The 16,178-nt window shown below is 35.9% G+C and overlaps 1 protein-coding gene across 1 annotated transcript in view; it reads left to right on the forward strand.

Moving 5' to 3' along the window:
- The window catches only part of TBC1D5 (TBC1 domain family member 5), a 498,482-nt gene that overhangs the window by 186,984 nt on the left and 295,320 nt on the right, over nt 1-16,178 (forward strand). The window contains exon 4 of the mRNA XM_074371891.1: nt 2,666-2,801. Within this exon, the coding sequence (XP_074227992.1) occupies nt 2,705-2,801 (97 nt within the window). The 5' untranslated portion in view covers nt 2,666-2,704. The remainder of the gene's footprint in view (nt 1-2,665; nt 2,802-16,178) is intronic.

Consider the following 16,178-nt stretch of genomic DNA (forward strand, 5'->3'; position numbering starts at 1 on the left):
CAAAATGTATGGAGACTATGAATTTTACATTAAAATAGTTGTCCATGGCCAAATACAATTTGGACATGTGTTTAATCAGTTCCACCCACTTTTTTTTTTTAATAAATTATTTGCCAACTCTCAGAACTAAAGAGATTTCACATAAAATTTTGGGTTTCTAGCTTTTCTTGAAAATGTTGAAGCAGAGAAGAGGATGTTGCAGTTCACAGACCTCCTCCCCTTAAACCCCCTTAGTGTACACCTTGTCTGTTTGACTTAATGAGAGCCACGTGGATAGTGGGGTAGAGTGGGAGCTCTGGAGCCAGGTAGGGTGGGTGCTGGCTTCAACACCTACTGGTTGTGTGGTTGTAAACACATTACTTCATCTCTCTGCACCTCAGTTTTCTCTTGGTAAAATGAAAATGACAATGAAGGTACATCACAGGGTTGTTGGGAGGATGAAGTGATGAGTGAACCTGAACTGGTTAGAGTAGTTTTTGTCATGTATTCATTGCTCAGACGAAGTTAACTGTAGCTAATAATGCTTCTCGCCTGACCCCTTTAGGTGTTTGAGTTTGGTGATCTTTACTTCTCCGTAGTAAAGGACTTTGTTTTTCAATCTGTTCATTCATTTGGTCAGCAGAATTGATCAGATCTGTTTTATAATTGATTATCTGCATTTTGCTATCCTCTACTAGATTACATTCCCGAGAGTTCCTTCTGTATAATTAGCGCTCCATATATGTACACTGATTTGTACACAGAAGAAGCAAGAACTGACAACTGTTTAGATTTATGAACTTAGGATTTATGGCTTTTGAAATTCTTACTGTCTGTTGGCAGTGAAAGTTCTGTTTTCCTAAGTGCTGATTTTGCCTAACCCTCCGCTTCTCTTGCCATGATCTGAGGGGGAAAGGATTTGTTAACATCTGACTGCGAGTTGGGGTGGGTGAGAGTTGGAGGGGTCTGATAAAAATCAGAAAATGTTCAAGAGTGATTTTAAGAAGGGAGAGTTTTAGAAAGAAAGTAAACAGGATAAAGGAGGATTTTGTGTTGGGACAAGAATTTGTGTATTCACGGGCTTCTCTGGAACTTTCCTCCATTAGTGGAGATTACATCCTGCAAAATTATATACTCATTTTGGTTGGACTTGCTTTTCCAACTTAGCATTCCACATTTCCCCTGCCTATCATGTCCCCCTGCTCTTGAAATTTGAAAGATTATATTACTTACATTATTTTGGATGAAAATTAGTGAACCCAGTATATTTTTTAGAAGATTCTGATTTGGGAATGTCACTTGTACCTTATAGACATGTAAAAATTATAAGTAGTGTAGTTTGGAAGTTCAAAAACAATTTAATTTCTAAAACATCTTGTGTTTAAATTGGAATTCTTTGCAGAAAATTGAGAAGGAAAACCCTTCAAAACAATAAAAGAAGACATAGGTAATTATTTACATAATCTTGCCTTTGTAAGCATAATACGAGAGGCAGAATCCATAAAGGAGATACAGATATATTTGGGTACATAAAAATGAAAAAGTTACTATGCCCACAAAAACTATATATAATTTGGAGACAGACACACTCAGAGAAAGATATATATATGCTTATGACAAAGGTTTAATATACTTAATATTTAAAGCATGCTTACAAATCCTGAAGACAATCATAATAATAAACTGTATACACAAAAGACAGTAACAAATGTCAGGGAAAACATATGAAGTCTTCAGTAATCTCACTAGTTATCAAGCAAATGCAATATAAAACTTTATCATATTGGTTCAGTAAAAAGAGAGGAGTTACTCATTCTCACCGTTGAGAAGGGTCCAGAGGAAATGAATTGTTCTATTATATGAAAATCTTTCTAGAGCATAATTTGCCAAAACTTACCACGAAATATTATTTTTTATAATACATATTTTGGTCCAGCAATTATGCTTATAGGAATTTATCCTAAGGAAACAGTCATGGGTACAACACATATTACTGAAAGATACTCATTATGAGGCTGTTTATAGTGTTAAGTAACCAAAAGCATCCTGTTTACTAATAAGGAATTGGTTACATCGGTTGTTACAGTGATATAATGCTACGAATCCATTAGAAGTGATCACACAGACTTTTTTATGGGAAGGAAAATACGATAACTCATATAGTCAGTGTATTTAGCATGGTGGATCACATTAAAACTCTCTGTATTTTAAATACCCAGAACAAAGACAGGAAGAATATGCATAATAAACTAAAATGTTAACAGTGGTGCTTTTTGCTAATACAATTATGAATGACTTTTGTTTGCTATATTTTCTATATTTTGAAAGTTCCTGTTATAATTGTTATTTGGGCAGTAAAATAAAGGATGTTATAAATGCAACAGTAATTTAACTTTAAATTCGACATTTTGTACAGAAGTTTATTGAAAAATAAATGTAATTGAACATTGAGGTAAAGGTTACCAGTGAAGTTCAGCTTTGGCGAGAAATTGTTGAAATGGAAATTTTGTGCCACTTTTTCATTTCTTTCCCTGTGCCTGCCATTGTGTGCTGACAGTCCCTGGAGCCTGTGGGAAACGTGTTACTGTTTGTAATGCTCATTTAATCATTTCAGTTTTGCATTTATGCCCAGTCATAGCAGAAAGAAAAAAATTTATCATTTTTCTCCATGTTTTTCATCTCCCAGGTAGCCACTTTTGGTGACATTCATTGTCCAGTTCTCATAATGTATCCTTCCTTATCTGAAACAAGACATCCTCTGGAGCCAGAGGAACAAGAAGTGGGCATCGACCCCTTGTCCAGTGACTCCAGCAAGCCGGGAGGTGAGTTTTGTACACAGATACCTTCTGCAGCCCTGGGGAGCCTGGCAGAGGGTCTCCAGCCAGCCCTGCCTGCCGTGGGTGTCCTTCTCTAGGTTGAGATGAGCAGGGCAGCTTTGAGGACTTCTCCTCGGGTGGACGTCCAGCGCTCTGACGCTGATGAACACCACAAAACGGTGACTTCTAATTATGGAAACACACTACCGATAGCCAAATGTTTAATGTACTGTCATTCTTTTAAAAAAAGCATAAACAGTTTATTACTTCAGCATAAGGATGTTGAAATGCAAAATGGCCTTTGTACATCTTTTAAAGAAGTCCAAGCTTTTGGTGTTAGGGATTTTTTTTTCCTTTCAGCAAACTGAGATAATTACAGGACAAAAGACTTGTCTGATATCCTTTTTTTAAATAATTGAAATTTGTGTTACTGTACTTTTAAAGATCTATGCATTGAATTTGTTAAAAGACAGACTATATTCTGGGTCTACCCTATAAAAATGTATTAAATGTGTGTGTATTCAGAACTCTGTATTTGTTTCTCAGTATTAGTAATAGCATAGTATCTTAGAAGGAAACAGTGAGTTCGTGAGAATTATTGAAGCCTTACCTTGTTTTTAACTAATTCACTAAACATTTGATAAAGTTGATTCATTGTCTCAAGTAACTGATTTTTCACTTATTAAATAAATACATGTATCAGGATTATAAGATTTATTTTTTTTAAATAATAATTAGTCAAAGTCATTCACATGTTTTATGTACTTCAAATACAGTATTTTTTTCCTTTATTGATGTAAAGGTCTGCCATTAACTCATGTTCTAGGAACTAAAAAAAAAAATTGATTTCTTAAAGTAGCTATTTCCTTAGTACACAAGCCCTTGAGTTTATGGAGTGTGTTTGTCTTTTCTGCATCTTTTAATACCTTCCACATCATACAGATGCCATTGTTGGTTTTAATGAAAATAGTATGCAACTTATTTTTATGATTTTTATTTTTATATTTGCTTTTATTTAGACTGCTGTGTAAGGTTTTGATAATATGAAAAAATTAGTGTCCAATTTCAATTTTAAGCATTTAAAAAAATTCAGTGGTAACAATAATACTGTCTTCCCTAGTGATGTTTTTTCTTAAATGTAATATCTGTAAGAAGTACTTATAATTAAATAGGTCAAATTAATTTATAAGCACTTCTGTAAGTAGATATTGTAAAAGTGAATATATTTTTGTGTTAATATTTTCACCAGAATTTTCTAGTCTGTGTGCTTATTTCAGAACATAGGGTTGGTTTTTTGTCTTTTTTTTTTTTCCCCTTAAGTGCATATTTTCCTGTGGTCTAGTCATTAAATATTGAGGTTCTTTTTTTTTTTTAATTGGTTAAAAAACATTTTAAATTAATTTTATCTTTTATTGTTTGCAGGAATGAGTAGTTACCTTTACTGAAAAGGCTTTTCGTTTATATCCTAGCCAACATTTCTGTGACATACAAAGTTATTAAGACTGAATTGATGTTTAAAAGTGCCATTAATTCATTTACCCCAAATGTTCATTAACAATGTAAATGTATGCTGATGTTCTATGAGACAAGGAAGTGACTAATGACTCTTCCAACTAACAACACTTAAAATGAATAGAAACTTTAGATAGCTAATCTTGAAGTAATCAAGACCCTCATTCAGCTTGGCATCTCTGTATGCTCTAAAACAGCTGTCAACTGTTAAAAATATATACAAAACACACATACGCACACGCACATGCAGAAAGAAGGATATGTAAATATCTAGTTCTTCAAAGCCATAAAGGTTACTAACCGTAGTGGGTTTTATGCATTGTATATGTAAATATTTTATATAAAGCATCTATTTCATCTGAGATTTTCTTTGCAGAAAATCGTGTGTTGCATTTTAATGGGGTTGTCATATTTACTTGAAAAAATCATCACCTTTCTAGTAATGGTTTGTTTATTTCAATATATGTCTTTGATGGGGTTCTGCACATATTTAAGGCCTTTTACCCATTTTTTCCCACAAGGGAATTTGTGGCAACTGGATGACTCATTTTGTAAGAAGTCAAACACTGGACTTAATCAGTGGTTTCCCTGCGTGGAAGCCATGGTTTTTTGTTTGATTTTTAAAAAAAAAAAATCCCTGTTATATATTTCATAAGTAAACAAATAGGTCTTTAATTTCTCAAATCTGTATTCTAACATTTATAGAAAAACAGTACATTACTGATTTAAATGATTCTGAGTATTCTGGAAAGAATTAGCAAAAATAGCCACATAAGAGGAATATTAGAGAGAAAACTGCATATGATTGGTTTACTTTCATGGCTGGTTGAGGAAAGTAGGTGAGGGCAGAAAAAAAGAACTGTTTAGATATATATATTGTAAAATCTTAGGGCATATTTTCCATATGAATTAAACATTTAACAGCTTTATTTTTCAAATAGAAAACAGCATAGAAAGAATAACATTTCCTCTGTACTCTACTGAATTTGGTCACATACAAAAGTTACTGCCTTAAATTCCAAGATCTTTGATCAAAAGCTGTTAATTAATATTTGACACATTACTTGTAATTCAATTGAAGCCATAAAAAAAGTAAAACTGTTTGTTCAACTATTCATTATTATTCACTCATAGCACGGAACTTTTAATGATTTAATTAAATGAAAAAGTAATCATTTTATTTTAAACTGAAAACAAGATTTAGGGAAACGTATCCTATTAATAAAGTAATAGCCTCAGAATGACTAGTTGTTTCCCCAAGCTCATGAGAGATTGGAATGTTGCTCATGATGAAAGAATGTTTTCCTCTGTTAGGTATCTTTTGAGAATAGCATTTTGTTACATTTTGCCAGAGTTTTTAGCTTCAATTTTATATGACTTCTTACTTAAAGCTTTTATAGTATTCAGATAATTACTTGATGTAATGCCTTTTTGTATAATACCTGTTTCAAAGCTTTCTTTTTAGATTCATGTATAAAATATTCAGTAACCTACTTTAAAAAAAAAATCCAAGACATTCAGAATATCCTACCTACTCTATTTTTTGCCTCTGGTAATTTTTATCCTCAAGCAATCTCTCTGTCTCTCTGTCTCTGTCTCTGTCTCTGTCTCTGTCTTCCTTCCTTCCTTCCTTCCTTCCTTCCTTCCTTCCTTCCTTCCTTCCACCCTTTTATCGTATCATAGAGTTTTACAACTAGAAGGGAGTGCCTGGCTTTACTGATGAATAAATTGGTAATAATTAAATTAAGTAAACTAGTTTACTGAAACAATAAAACGATGTTGTCCTATTACGACGTTTAGTATTGTTTTCTGTATAGCAGAGGTGTTACAAACTCAGGCTTGGCTGATTGTGGCTCGAAAAGTCAACACTTGAGAGACAAGTACTGGTAGGAACGGAAAGGTTGCAAAGGCTGGCAATCTGGGGAGAAGGCAGACTCGTGTCCCAGAACCAACTTTAAAGAGTCTACTTGGTCTTGAAAGTTTCTAAACAGAAAAAAGAAGTAATCTCAGCTGATCATTGAGATGAGGAATCAGATGTGTCACCTTCTCCCACTGTGTGCAGGCTTGTCGACTCCTTGTGATCTTTCCTTAGACACTGTCTTGTTCACACAGTCTGTTCAGGAGATTACTGAGAGGAAAGGTAGGGAAGCGATCTAGTCATCTATTAATTACTTATTCTTCATTTCTATTTCTTTGATGTAAGGAAAGGACCAACGGGTTAGGCAAAGTATTGTGTGATCAAAAGATTTGAAAGGTGTGCTCGAGTCGGAGGTTAGTTAAAATATAGCTTTGCTAAAGTGACAAGACAAAAGTGCCTCCCTCTTTCCTGCAAAATGCTGCTTGTAGAAGTGGGTTTAGATGTGAGTAAAAGATGAGTTTGCTCTGCTAAAGATACCGGGCCAAGGTATAGGGTGCTGTCTGAGTCATCCTAATTACTTTTAAACCCTGCTCTTGGGTCTAATTAGCTGAAATCATCTTAGGGAGAAGGGAAAAAATCTTTTTTTCCTGGTTTACAGCTCTTTGGGGTTTTCCATGGCATTCTTGGTTGTAATGTTCATAGCTGCCTTCCTTGCTTAAATGTGTGAAGCCAGCTGTAAACTCTGGGCCTTCTCACCTGCCATTGTTCTGACATTCTTCATTCCTTCACGGTACTAACCCTCAAATGTAATCCTATATCAGTTTCATTGCTTATTGTTCGTCTTCTTGTCTATAATGTAAGCTTTGTGAGGGTTGGAACCATTTGTATGCCTAGCGCCTGGCACATGGACTCCATCAATAAGTAATCAATGGATGAATGAACTGTGTTTTACCAGTTTGAGCTCCTCTCCTTACGTTAATCAGCAATTGCTGAATTTCCTCCATTTACCATTCTCCTTCCTGTCTAAGTTGTTATGTATGAAATCTGTTTTATTGCCACTGACTATTCTAGTACTGGAAGTTTTCTTCTTTTAAGACTTTAAAATTCATTTCTTCCATGTTTTCTTTCCTTACGACCGTATTAGAATTTCCATAAGGACCAAGTGGAGATAGTTTTCTGTGAAAGAGTCATGTTATGATGCCCTCATTAACTGAGAGCACAGATCACTTAGCAAGGGAAAGCTAAGGAAATAGATGTTACTTGCCCCAGAAATTGGTGACCATAGTATTGGAGCAGAGACTCAAGGATGTTTACAATTGATACAATGTTTTAGATACATAGTAAAAATTTAATGAAGGAAGTATTCTTAATTTCTGGTTTCTAAAACTTATTAATGTGATTTATAGCAAGTATTGTTTATTTTGCATACAAAACATTATGGAATCAGCAACCTAAAGTGGTATAGGCTTTTCTTAAGTGTATAACTCTTTCCAAGTTTCTTGTCTTTGAAAAAATATTTGAACGCCTTCTATGTACCAGATACTGTTCTGAGTGCTGGAAATAAAACGTTGAAAAAGATAAACATAGTCCTGAGCGGGGGGAGGGGGTGTAGCTCAGTGGTAGAGTGCATGCTCAGTCTGCACAAGGTCCTGGGTTCAATCCCCAGTACCTCTATCAAGAAAACAAACAAATAAATAAACATAGCCCTGACTGACTTGTTGTTATGGTTAATAGCCAGGATTTGGGGGACCAGGCAGAGAAAAGTAAGTGGCTAGTTAAGATAAAGAGTAAGTGCTTCCCTGAAGAAATTAGTAGTGTGCTCAGGTAGTACATTGGGAGGGAATCTAACTTAAATGGGTGGTAATAGTGGGTCAAGGAAGATGTGGTATCTATCTAAGCCACAACCAGAGGGACAAACAGCTGTTAGCCAGGTGACTGAGTGAACAGAGTACAGTCATCCTTCAGTATCCACTTGGGATTGGTTCCAGGATCCCCATGGGTACCAATATCTGTGGATGCGCCAAGTCCCTTATATAAAATGGGAATTGAATTAGATCCGTGATTGGGTGGCTCCATGGATGCAAAACCTTTGGCTACAGAGGGCTGATCATGTGTGCTATGAGCTTGCCCTTTGCTGAACATACAGAATTTCATTGTGGTCAGAGGCTAGAGTTTAAAGGAGGAATGGCCACAAATGAAAACCGAGATCATGAAGCCACATTATATAAGCACAGCGAGTAGTCCATTGAAGGAACCTTACGGCCAGAATTGTATTTAAGAAAGATTATCCTGGCTACCGTAAGGTAAATAAACTCTAGTGATAGAGCAAGACTGGAAGGTGAGTGATGAGTTAGGAAGCCATTGCAGTATTCTAGTTGAGAAGTCAGTGTCCTGTCCTGGAAAAGTCACAGTGCAAAGGAAGAGACGTGGAAACATTAGTAGGTGGATTGATAGTAGTTGATATTTGGAAGTTTGAATTTTTTGGCAGGGACATTTGGGTATGGGGAGACGATAGCAGGGAGAAGTTTGAAGTGCCATCTAGTTTTTCAGGTGTGTGAAAATGCCTGTATTGAGACTCGGAACTCTAGAGGAGGAACCTGACAGGGTGCAGGTGGGATGGGGGTGGCAGAGAAGATTGTTAAGTTCAGGTTCAGATGTGAGTTAGAAGTGCCTTAAGACATTCAGATGAAGACATCCTGAAGGTTTTGATGTATGAGTCTGAAACTTAGTATATTGCATTAGGCTGGAGATAAAGATTTGTCTGCTTAAATGTGGCAGGAAAAACACTGTGAATGGTTGTGATCACCCAGTAACAGCACCTAGTGTGAGAAGAGGACCTAGGACCAGTCTTTGGGAAAGGCAATTTAGAGACCTTGCAGCAGCAGAGGAGCTTGCAAAGGAGACTTAGAGTGACTAGAGAAGTAGAAGGAAAACCCAGAAAGTGTGAAGTCAGAGCAGCCAAGATGTCAAGGAGACAGTGGGCTAAACTGCCAGAGGTCAGCCAAAAGTTTAAGAAAATAGAAGTGTGCACTGAGGAGTCACTGTGACTCTGACAAGCACAGTGCTTTATGTAATATCAAGAATCCATAGTCTTGAGTACTGTGCGTTTCAAATAAACGAATCCTGTGCTCTCTACTAAAGTGGCATGAAGAATTGAAAGGAGAGTTATAGTAGTACTTGAAAAAGTTGAAATCAGTGGAAGAGGAGTCCTTAGGTCTTGGTAGTTTGGAGTAGAAGCAATCTAGAGCCAAGACGGATGGATTTGGAGAAAGAACAAGAGAGGGTCTTATTTTAATTGCAATACTGGGAGAGAAGGAGAAAGGATGTTTAGGTGCAGTAAGTTCATTAGTTTGATAGCAGAGAGTTCAATGAAATATAACTGATATTTTCATCTCTTTCTTGATATGTTAGGGTGAAGTAATTTGCTGCAGGTGAGTGAAAAGATGGAGGATTTGAAAATACATGGAGAGTGACAAAGGTTAGATTGAGTTGATAAAGATTACATAACCATGGGGGTAAAGGTGAGAATAGACATCATAAATTATAGGTGATACAAGTTTGTGAATTTGTGGGATTATGTCCAGCAAAATTCATCCCCTGGGATTTAGACACAATGAGAAGACGGAGTGGTTTTGTCAGGGGCGTACAGCAGGTAGCAGGCAAGGAAGTCAATGGTGGAAGAATTCATTGATGGCTTGAGAATATAAGGAAGTTAAGTTCAGGTTATATCATAGAAGGGGGTTCTAAGAGGCAGAGTAGAAAGTTTTGGAAGGGACAAAGTCAGGGCAGATGAAATATAGAGTGGTGTGGTAACGGGAGTGGGATATGGGGTAACGGGTAAGGGGATATGGGAACAGTATACAAAAAGTGTTAAATACACTAATTCAGTGGAATATTGTTTATTGGTAGCCAGTAAACCAGCTCAGTACCTTCATTAGTTCTGTGTAATGATTTACATTGATTTGGATAGGTTTTGGTTTAGAGTCTTTTTTTTTTTAAAGCAGATTTTAGATTCACAGTAAAAGTAAGAGGAAAGTGCAGATTCCTCATATGCCTTCTGTTCTCACTTACGCGACACCTCCCCATTCTCAGGGTCTCCCAGCAGAGTGGGATGAGGCTTCACACACACGTGGTGATCACCCAGGCTCCGTAGTCTGCATTAGGGCTCGCTCTTGGTGTTGGACACTCTGTGAGTTTAGACAAATACATAACAACGTGTGTCCATCCGTATCGCATCGTACAGAGTGCTTTCACAAAGTTCTCTGTGCTCTGCCTATTCCACCTTCCCTACCCCGTGCCCCTCAACCCCTGGCAGCAGCTGATCTTCTTACTGTCTGTGTAGTTTTGCAAAAAAACATCATCTTAATGAAAAACCCTCTCTAGATAGCAAGGAAAACAGCAGTTTAGATGGATGAAAACCTGTAAGTAAGTCTGTGCAGTCATTATGGAAAACAGTAACTTTGTTGGAGATAAAGGTCGTTAAATAAATGGGAGAGTGACTTGGAAGTTCTTAAATGACAGTAAAAATGATTTTTAAAAAGTGGGTGGTTTTTAAAATGTCTCCTTAAAAACAGGTTTTGTTAGAGGGAGGGTATAGCTCAGAAGTAGAGTGCATGCCTAGCAAGCATGAGGTCCTGGGTTCAGTCCCCAGTACCTCTGTTCATAAATAAAAATAAATAAACCTAATTACCTCACCGTGCCAAAAAAGTTTTAAAAAATAAAAATAAATAAAATTAAAAAAAAAAAGATTTTCTTAAGTAGTGTGACACTAGGTAGAAGTGAAATCAGAGAGCTGTGAACATTGAGGAGCCCAGTTCCTCTAAATTAAGCTGTTCGAAAGAAAGCTGGAGATAAGAGACTTCAGTCTGAAAGTTAGAGATCCCAAAGTCATCCTCAAGAGATATCTGTTCAAAGTATGAGACAGATAAGAATTCAAAGGAAGAGAAAAGAAAGAACTGAGGACTGATTTGATGGAATTCTCCATGATTAGAAATTGGATAGAGAGAGCAGTATTTTAGAAATATTGGAGAGCTAGTCAGAGTAGGGGAAAGACAGGGAGGGCCAAAATTATAGGAGCTGCAGATGTGAGAGCTTCCAGGAGGTCCAAAGTGGTCAGTGCTCCAGGATCACATAGGTTAAAGAGTATGAAAGGAGGAAATCTATGATTTGGTGAAGGAAAGAGTTTTAGTCATCTATAATTTGTAGTTAAGCCATTTTCAAGATACCACTCACTAACTGATGTGAATGCATGGAAGTGAACTCAAAATCTGATCCAAAATTAACATGAAAAGGTAGTGGTTCAATGTCAGTTATAAATATTAAATGGTAGGGAAGTTTCAGCTTACTCTTTAATATTAGATTTAGAAGATTAGATGTGGATTTTATGTATTTACGCTCACAGTGAATTGAAATTTAGCAAGTTAGACATTTTAATGGTTAGCATGAAGCTCACTGGTAAAATGTTGACCACTGGAATTAAAAAAAATAACCTTCTGGTCTGAATTCTGATCTTTTTTTTATTGAGTTGTCAATTCCTTATTCATTGAGTCTAGTAGTTTAGCTTCAGTTCAGATTTTCTGTTGGTGTGACGGCAATCTCCTTTATTTGCTTAAAAGAGAGGCTCCTTTATCCTTTAGTCTTGGGGTTGTATGAAGAGTCATTTGAGTTACCTTGTGTTTACACCTGGATTTATTCATTTCCAGTGTCTCAGGAGCAGATGAGACCTCGCTGCCTGCTCTGGTCGCAGACAGAAACAGTAGCCCTACAGAAGCTGTCACCGCCACCCCATAGGCAAAGTTATCTGCAAAGGAACATCCGTACCTTAAGGCAGTTCCCCACCATGCCTAGTCAGCCTTTATAACATTCTTGGATCACTAAAATGAAAGGCGGTATGATGTCTGTTTTGTTTGTTTGGGTCTAGGCATGATTAGAACAGATATAGGTGATTTAGAGTGAAAATATTAAAACTTTAGAAAAACATAAACCAAAAAAACCCACTTAGGTGACGTGACCTACAGTGGATTTCTTATCAAAGAATTACACTAGTTGATTTTTGCTAGTTCATTAGTGGGGCCAGCAAAAGCAGTAGAGCCAGAGTTGGGATGTTATTATTAATGAGATATCCATTTTTCAGCTCCCATGGCTTCAGAAGTTTGTCAGAGTTCACCTGGCTTCTCAAATGTTACTGCTACTTTTTATTTATTTACATATTAAGCCAGATTCCTCCCCCATGGCTTTGTAGTAAAGTAAATAATTAGTCCCTCACAAGTATAATTCTTCATCTCATTCATGCTTCTCCTAACTCCTTTCATAGCATTAAGAGCTATCTACCCAAACTGCTGGTTTTAAAGATTACAGGCTTTCTTTTGATCTTACCCAGTCAGAGGGAAGAACTGAATATCCAGGGAAGACAGGGAACTGCAAAAAAAAATGTGTAAGCCTTACTCTAGGAAAACAGTCCAGGACCTCTTCAGCCCCTATGTATTTCTTCCACTCTTCCTCTGTTGGAAGTTCCCAAAGACCTGTTTTTCCCAAGTTCAAGTCTTCAAAATATCCCCCTACTTGACTGCATAATAAAAGAACAAGCAGTATTTTTTAATATAGCTGGTAGATTTTGGTAAAATAATCATTGTATGTAAAAACTTTTTTTAAAAAAAACATTTCAATACCATTGTACTTGGATATTTATAAAATTTTTGTAGACTTAAATAAAATTCACTGTGTGAGTTTTACTTTAGAGGATTTTTTAAAAAATTATTGTATATTTCAGTGATCCTTTTAAATAATGAGGATAGAATAGTCCATTTTATTGCAGAGTTTTCAACTGTATTACATTGATAGATGCTGATGTCTAATATATTTTAACAGTTAGAAATTATATGTAATTTGTGGCAAAAAGAGGCATGTCTTTTGTTGTAGTATTTTTATTATTATTTCCCTTCTTCATGTTTGTAAGTGTAAGTTTTTCAGTTGTTCTCTGATATTGTTTTGTTCTTAAAAAATGTCTTTACCAGGTTTGGGCTGCAATTTGTCTTGCTGATACAATGTTGATCTGAGCTTGGGCAGTTTTTATTCTTACAGTCTATGAGAATTGAAAAGAAGTTAAATTAAATTGCAGTCATTATATTTTTGCTGTAAGGAGGGCTTGTTTATTAATCAGATAGATGTTTTGAAATACAAAATCTTTACAAAAACACTTTACCCTGGAGTTTGTATTGCTCCTTGAATTTCCTGAGAAGGAATCTCATGTGAGGAGTGGAAAACTCAAGGGAAGAAACATTGATTGTTAGCTTCAAGCTGCTTTATTTTTACATTTTAGGAAAATCTGAATGTTTTAAATAGAAGAAATTAAGAAGCTAATAAATAATAAAAACTTAATATTTCATTATTTATTTTAAATGATCATTTTCTTTGGTACATTTCTAGTATTAGAAATATCATTTACTTGAGTCTTTGGAAGTGATCTGGTATTCTGCTGTTTGGTAATTGTATTCCTGTAAATCGCAGTGTTTGTCTTTCATGAACTTAAAAATATATTTAGTTTTAGTCAGAAAAACCACCTCCTAGCCTTGATTTTTCAACAGATATATAGTGAGAATTTACTTTAACTTAGTCCATTCATATATAAGGCAGTATATGAGCCAAATACTTGTTTACATTATGGGACTGTGAACTTCAGTAGTAATTGTTCTCCTACTTTCCCTTCCCTCCTTTCTTGTTATTCCGAATGTAGAGAGATTTAATGAGTTGGCTTCCTAGCATATCTGTTTAGTGACAATTTTAATAGAATATGACTATTTTGACCAAGCTTAGAAGCTGCTATCAATTTGAATCTTTAATTAGACTTGTGAATAGATGTTTTATTGAACGTACAGATTTTCAATCAGACGTGTTGACATGATGGATAAGAATTTTCAGCCCCACTCAGTAACTAAGCAGAGATTGTACAGGTTCATGTGTTTTATCACACCTAGTAAGGGCTGCAGGCCACGGACCTGATGTTCATCCATCCATTCAAAAATATTCACTGATCGTCTAGTATCTGGGGATAGACTGACATTAAACAAGTAGAGACAGGTGCTTTCTTTCAGTGGAGTTCACATTTTAGCATGAGAGAGAAAAACATGAAAAAGTAGAGAAATGAGAAAAAATACAAGAGAATGATTAAATGCTAGGCAAAGAATTTAAAATAGGGTAATATGATGATGAGTGATGGGGCGTGTAGTTTAGATTGTCAGGGAGGGTCTCCCTGAGAAGGTGATATGTCAGATGTGAATGACAGGAGGGGACCCTGGCATGCCAAGATGGTGACAGAGAGAGCAGTGGACAGATAGTTGCAGACAGACAGGCAGAGGAAGGAAGCACCTGTCTAGGAAAAGGGAAGTGTTCCTTTTTAGGAAGTCCCTAGGAGAGGAATAGACTCGTCCTATTCAAGGACCTGTAGGCAGGTCATGCTGGCTGGAGCACCTTGGGTGACAGGGGGACCAACACAGGTCGGGCCCAGTAAGCGGGGCCAGACTACGGGGGTTTATGAACCAGGCTGCCGAGTGTAGGGTGTATCCTGAAGACGGAGAGTTATTCAGTCTGCGTCGTTACCTCTGTTGTACTCTTAAGTTTCTTCTCAAGAATGATGGCCATAACTATTTTTTATTATGTATCCTTATGACTTGATACTAAGCACTTAATAAGTAGTGCCTGATTTACAGAGTTGTAGCATTTTTTATATTTATTTTCATGTTGCAATCCTCTATACCAATCTTTGTTTCCTCATTCTCAGTACTTTCTATTTGTAACAGTGAAGTAACTTCTGCTTGAGATAAAAGGATGTCCTAAAATTAACAGTTTATCTCAAGCTCAGTTACTTATGTGTGGTCTGTTTTATGCCAAGCTACCAATATTAAAATAGTAATGATAAATGGTGACAACTTTTCTGCTTGACCCATTGTGTGTACGTGTGTGTAGGAGATTTGGGGGTGGTGTACATATAATCATTATTTTCCCTTTGCTGATGTAATGGAAAATTTGCTCCTCTAGGACATATTAGAACAATGTATTTAATGCTCTTCAATTTAATTTGCTAGTATCACAATTAATACAATTAAGGTCACTTGAAATGAAGCTATTAACAAATTGAGTAATTTACTTTAACAATGTCAATGTGTTCTCACAATTACATTTGCTTTAATTAGTGTACAAGCTATTATTTAATAGCATACTTCACATAGAAAAATGTAATAATGCATTCTTGGCTCCTTATAACAGAAAGAAAGAAACTTTTAATGGACGGAGTGATTTTGTGGAATTGCTGCTAGATATAAAGTGATTGAAGAGAAAGTACAAAGCCAAAAAGCAAAGCTTGCAAGAATGTAAATAAAGGAAGTAGTTTTCTTGGCGCTTACCAGTGTATGTCCTATTTATCATTGTGTAAACAGACTTAGAAACTTCTAATGGTAGTTCTGGAAGAGAACATAGATCCGCAAGAGTTTTAAGTGTTCAGTTTTATCTGGTTTTTGCTTAATACTTCAGTAGTATTCCACTTTTTAAATATCATAAAATAGTTAAAATAATTCATAAATTATTATAATTATAAGTTAATTAATAGTTAAAATAATCATGCTAATAGAGGGGAACAGAATGGTGTAGAATATAAAAAAGGTAGGAAATAAAAATGTTTTAATTTGCAAATCATCTTTTGTTTTATATTTTAACATGGATATTTCTTACCCAAGAATTCACTTTTATAGCCACTGAAAAAGGTCTTCTTCTGTCTGGCCTACACTATACATAGAGATCAAAAGACCCAGAGAGGAATAAATGGTTATATTTCTGTTTCTATATGTGCAGAGTAAGCGGAAGGAGATGAATTGTCAACCAAGTCATCTTTAATAAGCTCTGCTGTTCTCTGTAAACATGAGAGCAGGATTTACTATCATGTAACCAAGGGGGGGGATTTTATACAGAAGGGAGATAAATGCAGTCCAGATAATTCAATACTCTAATTTTAAAAATTAGTT

Source organism: Camelus bactrianus, chromosome 1, assembly GCF_048773025.1.
Source record: "Camelus bactrianus isolate YW-2024 breed Bactrian camel chromosome 1, ASM4877302v1, whole genome shotgun sequence".
NCBI lineage: Eukaryota > Metazoa > Chordata > Mammalia > Artiodactyla > Camelidae > Camelus > Camelus bactrianus.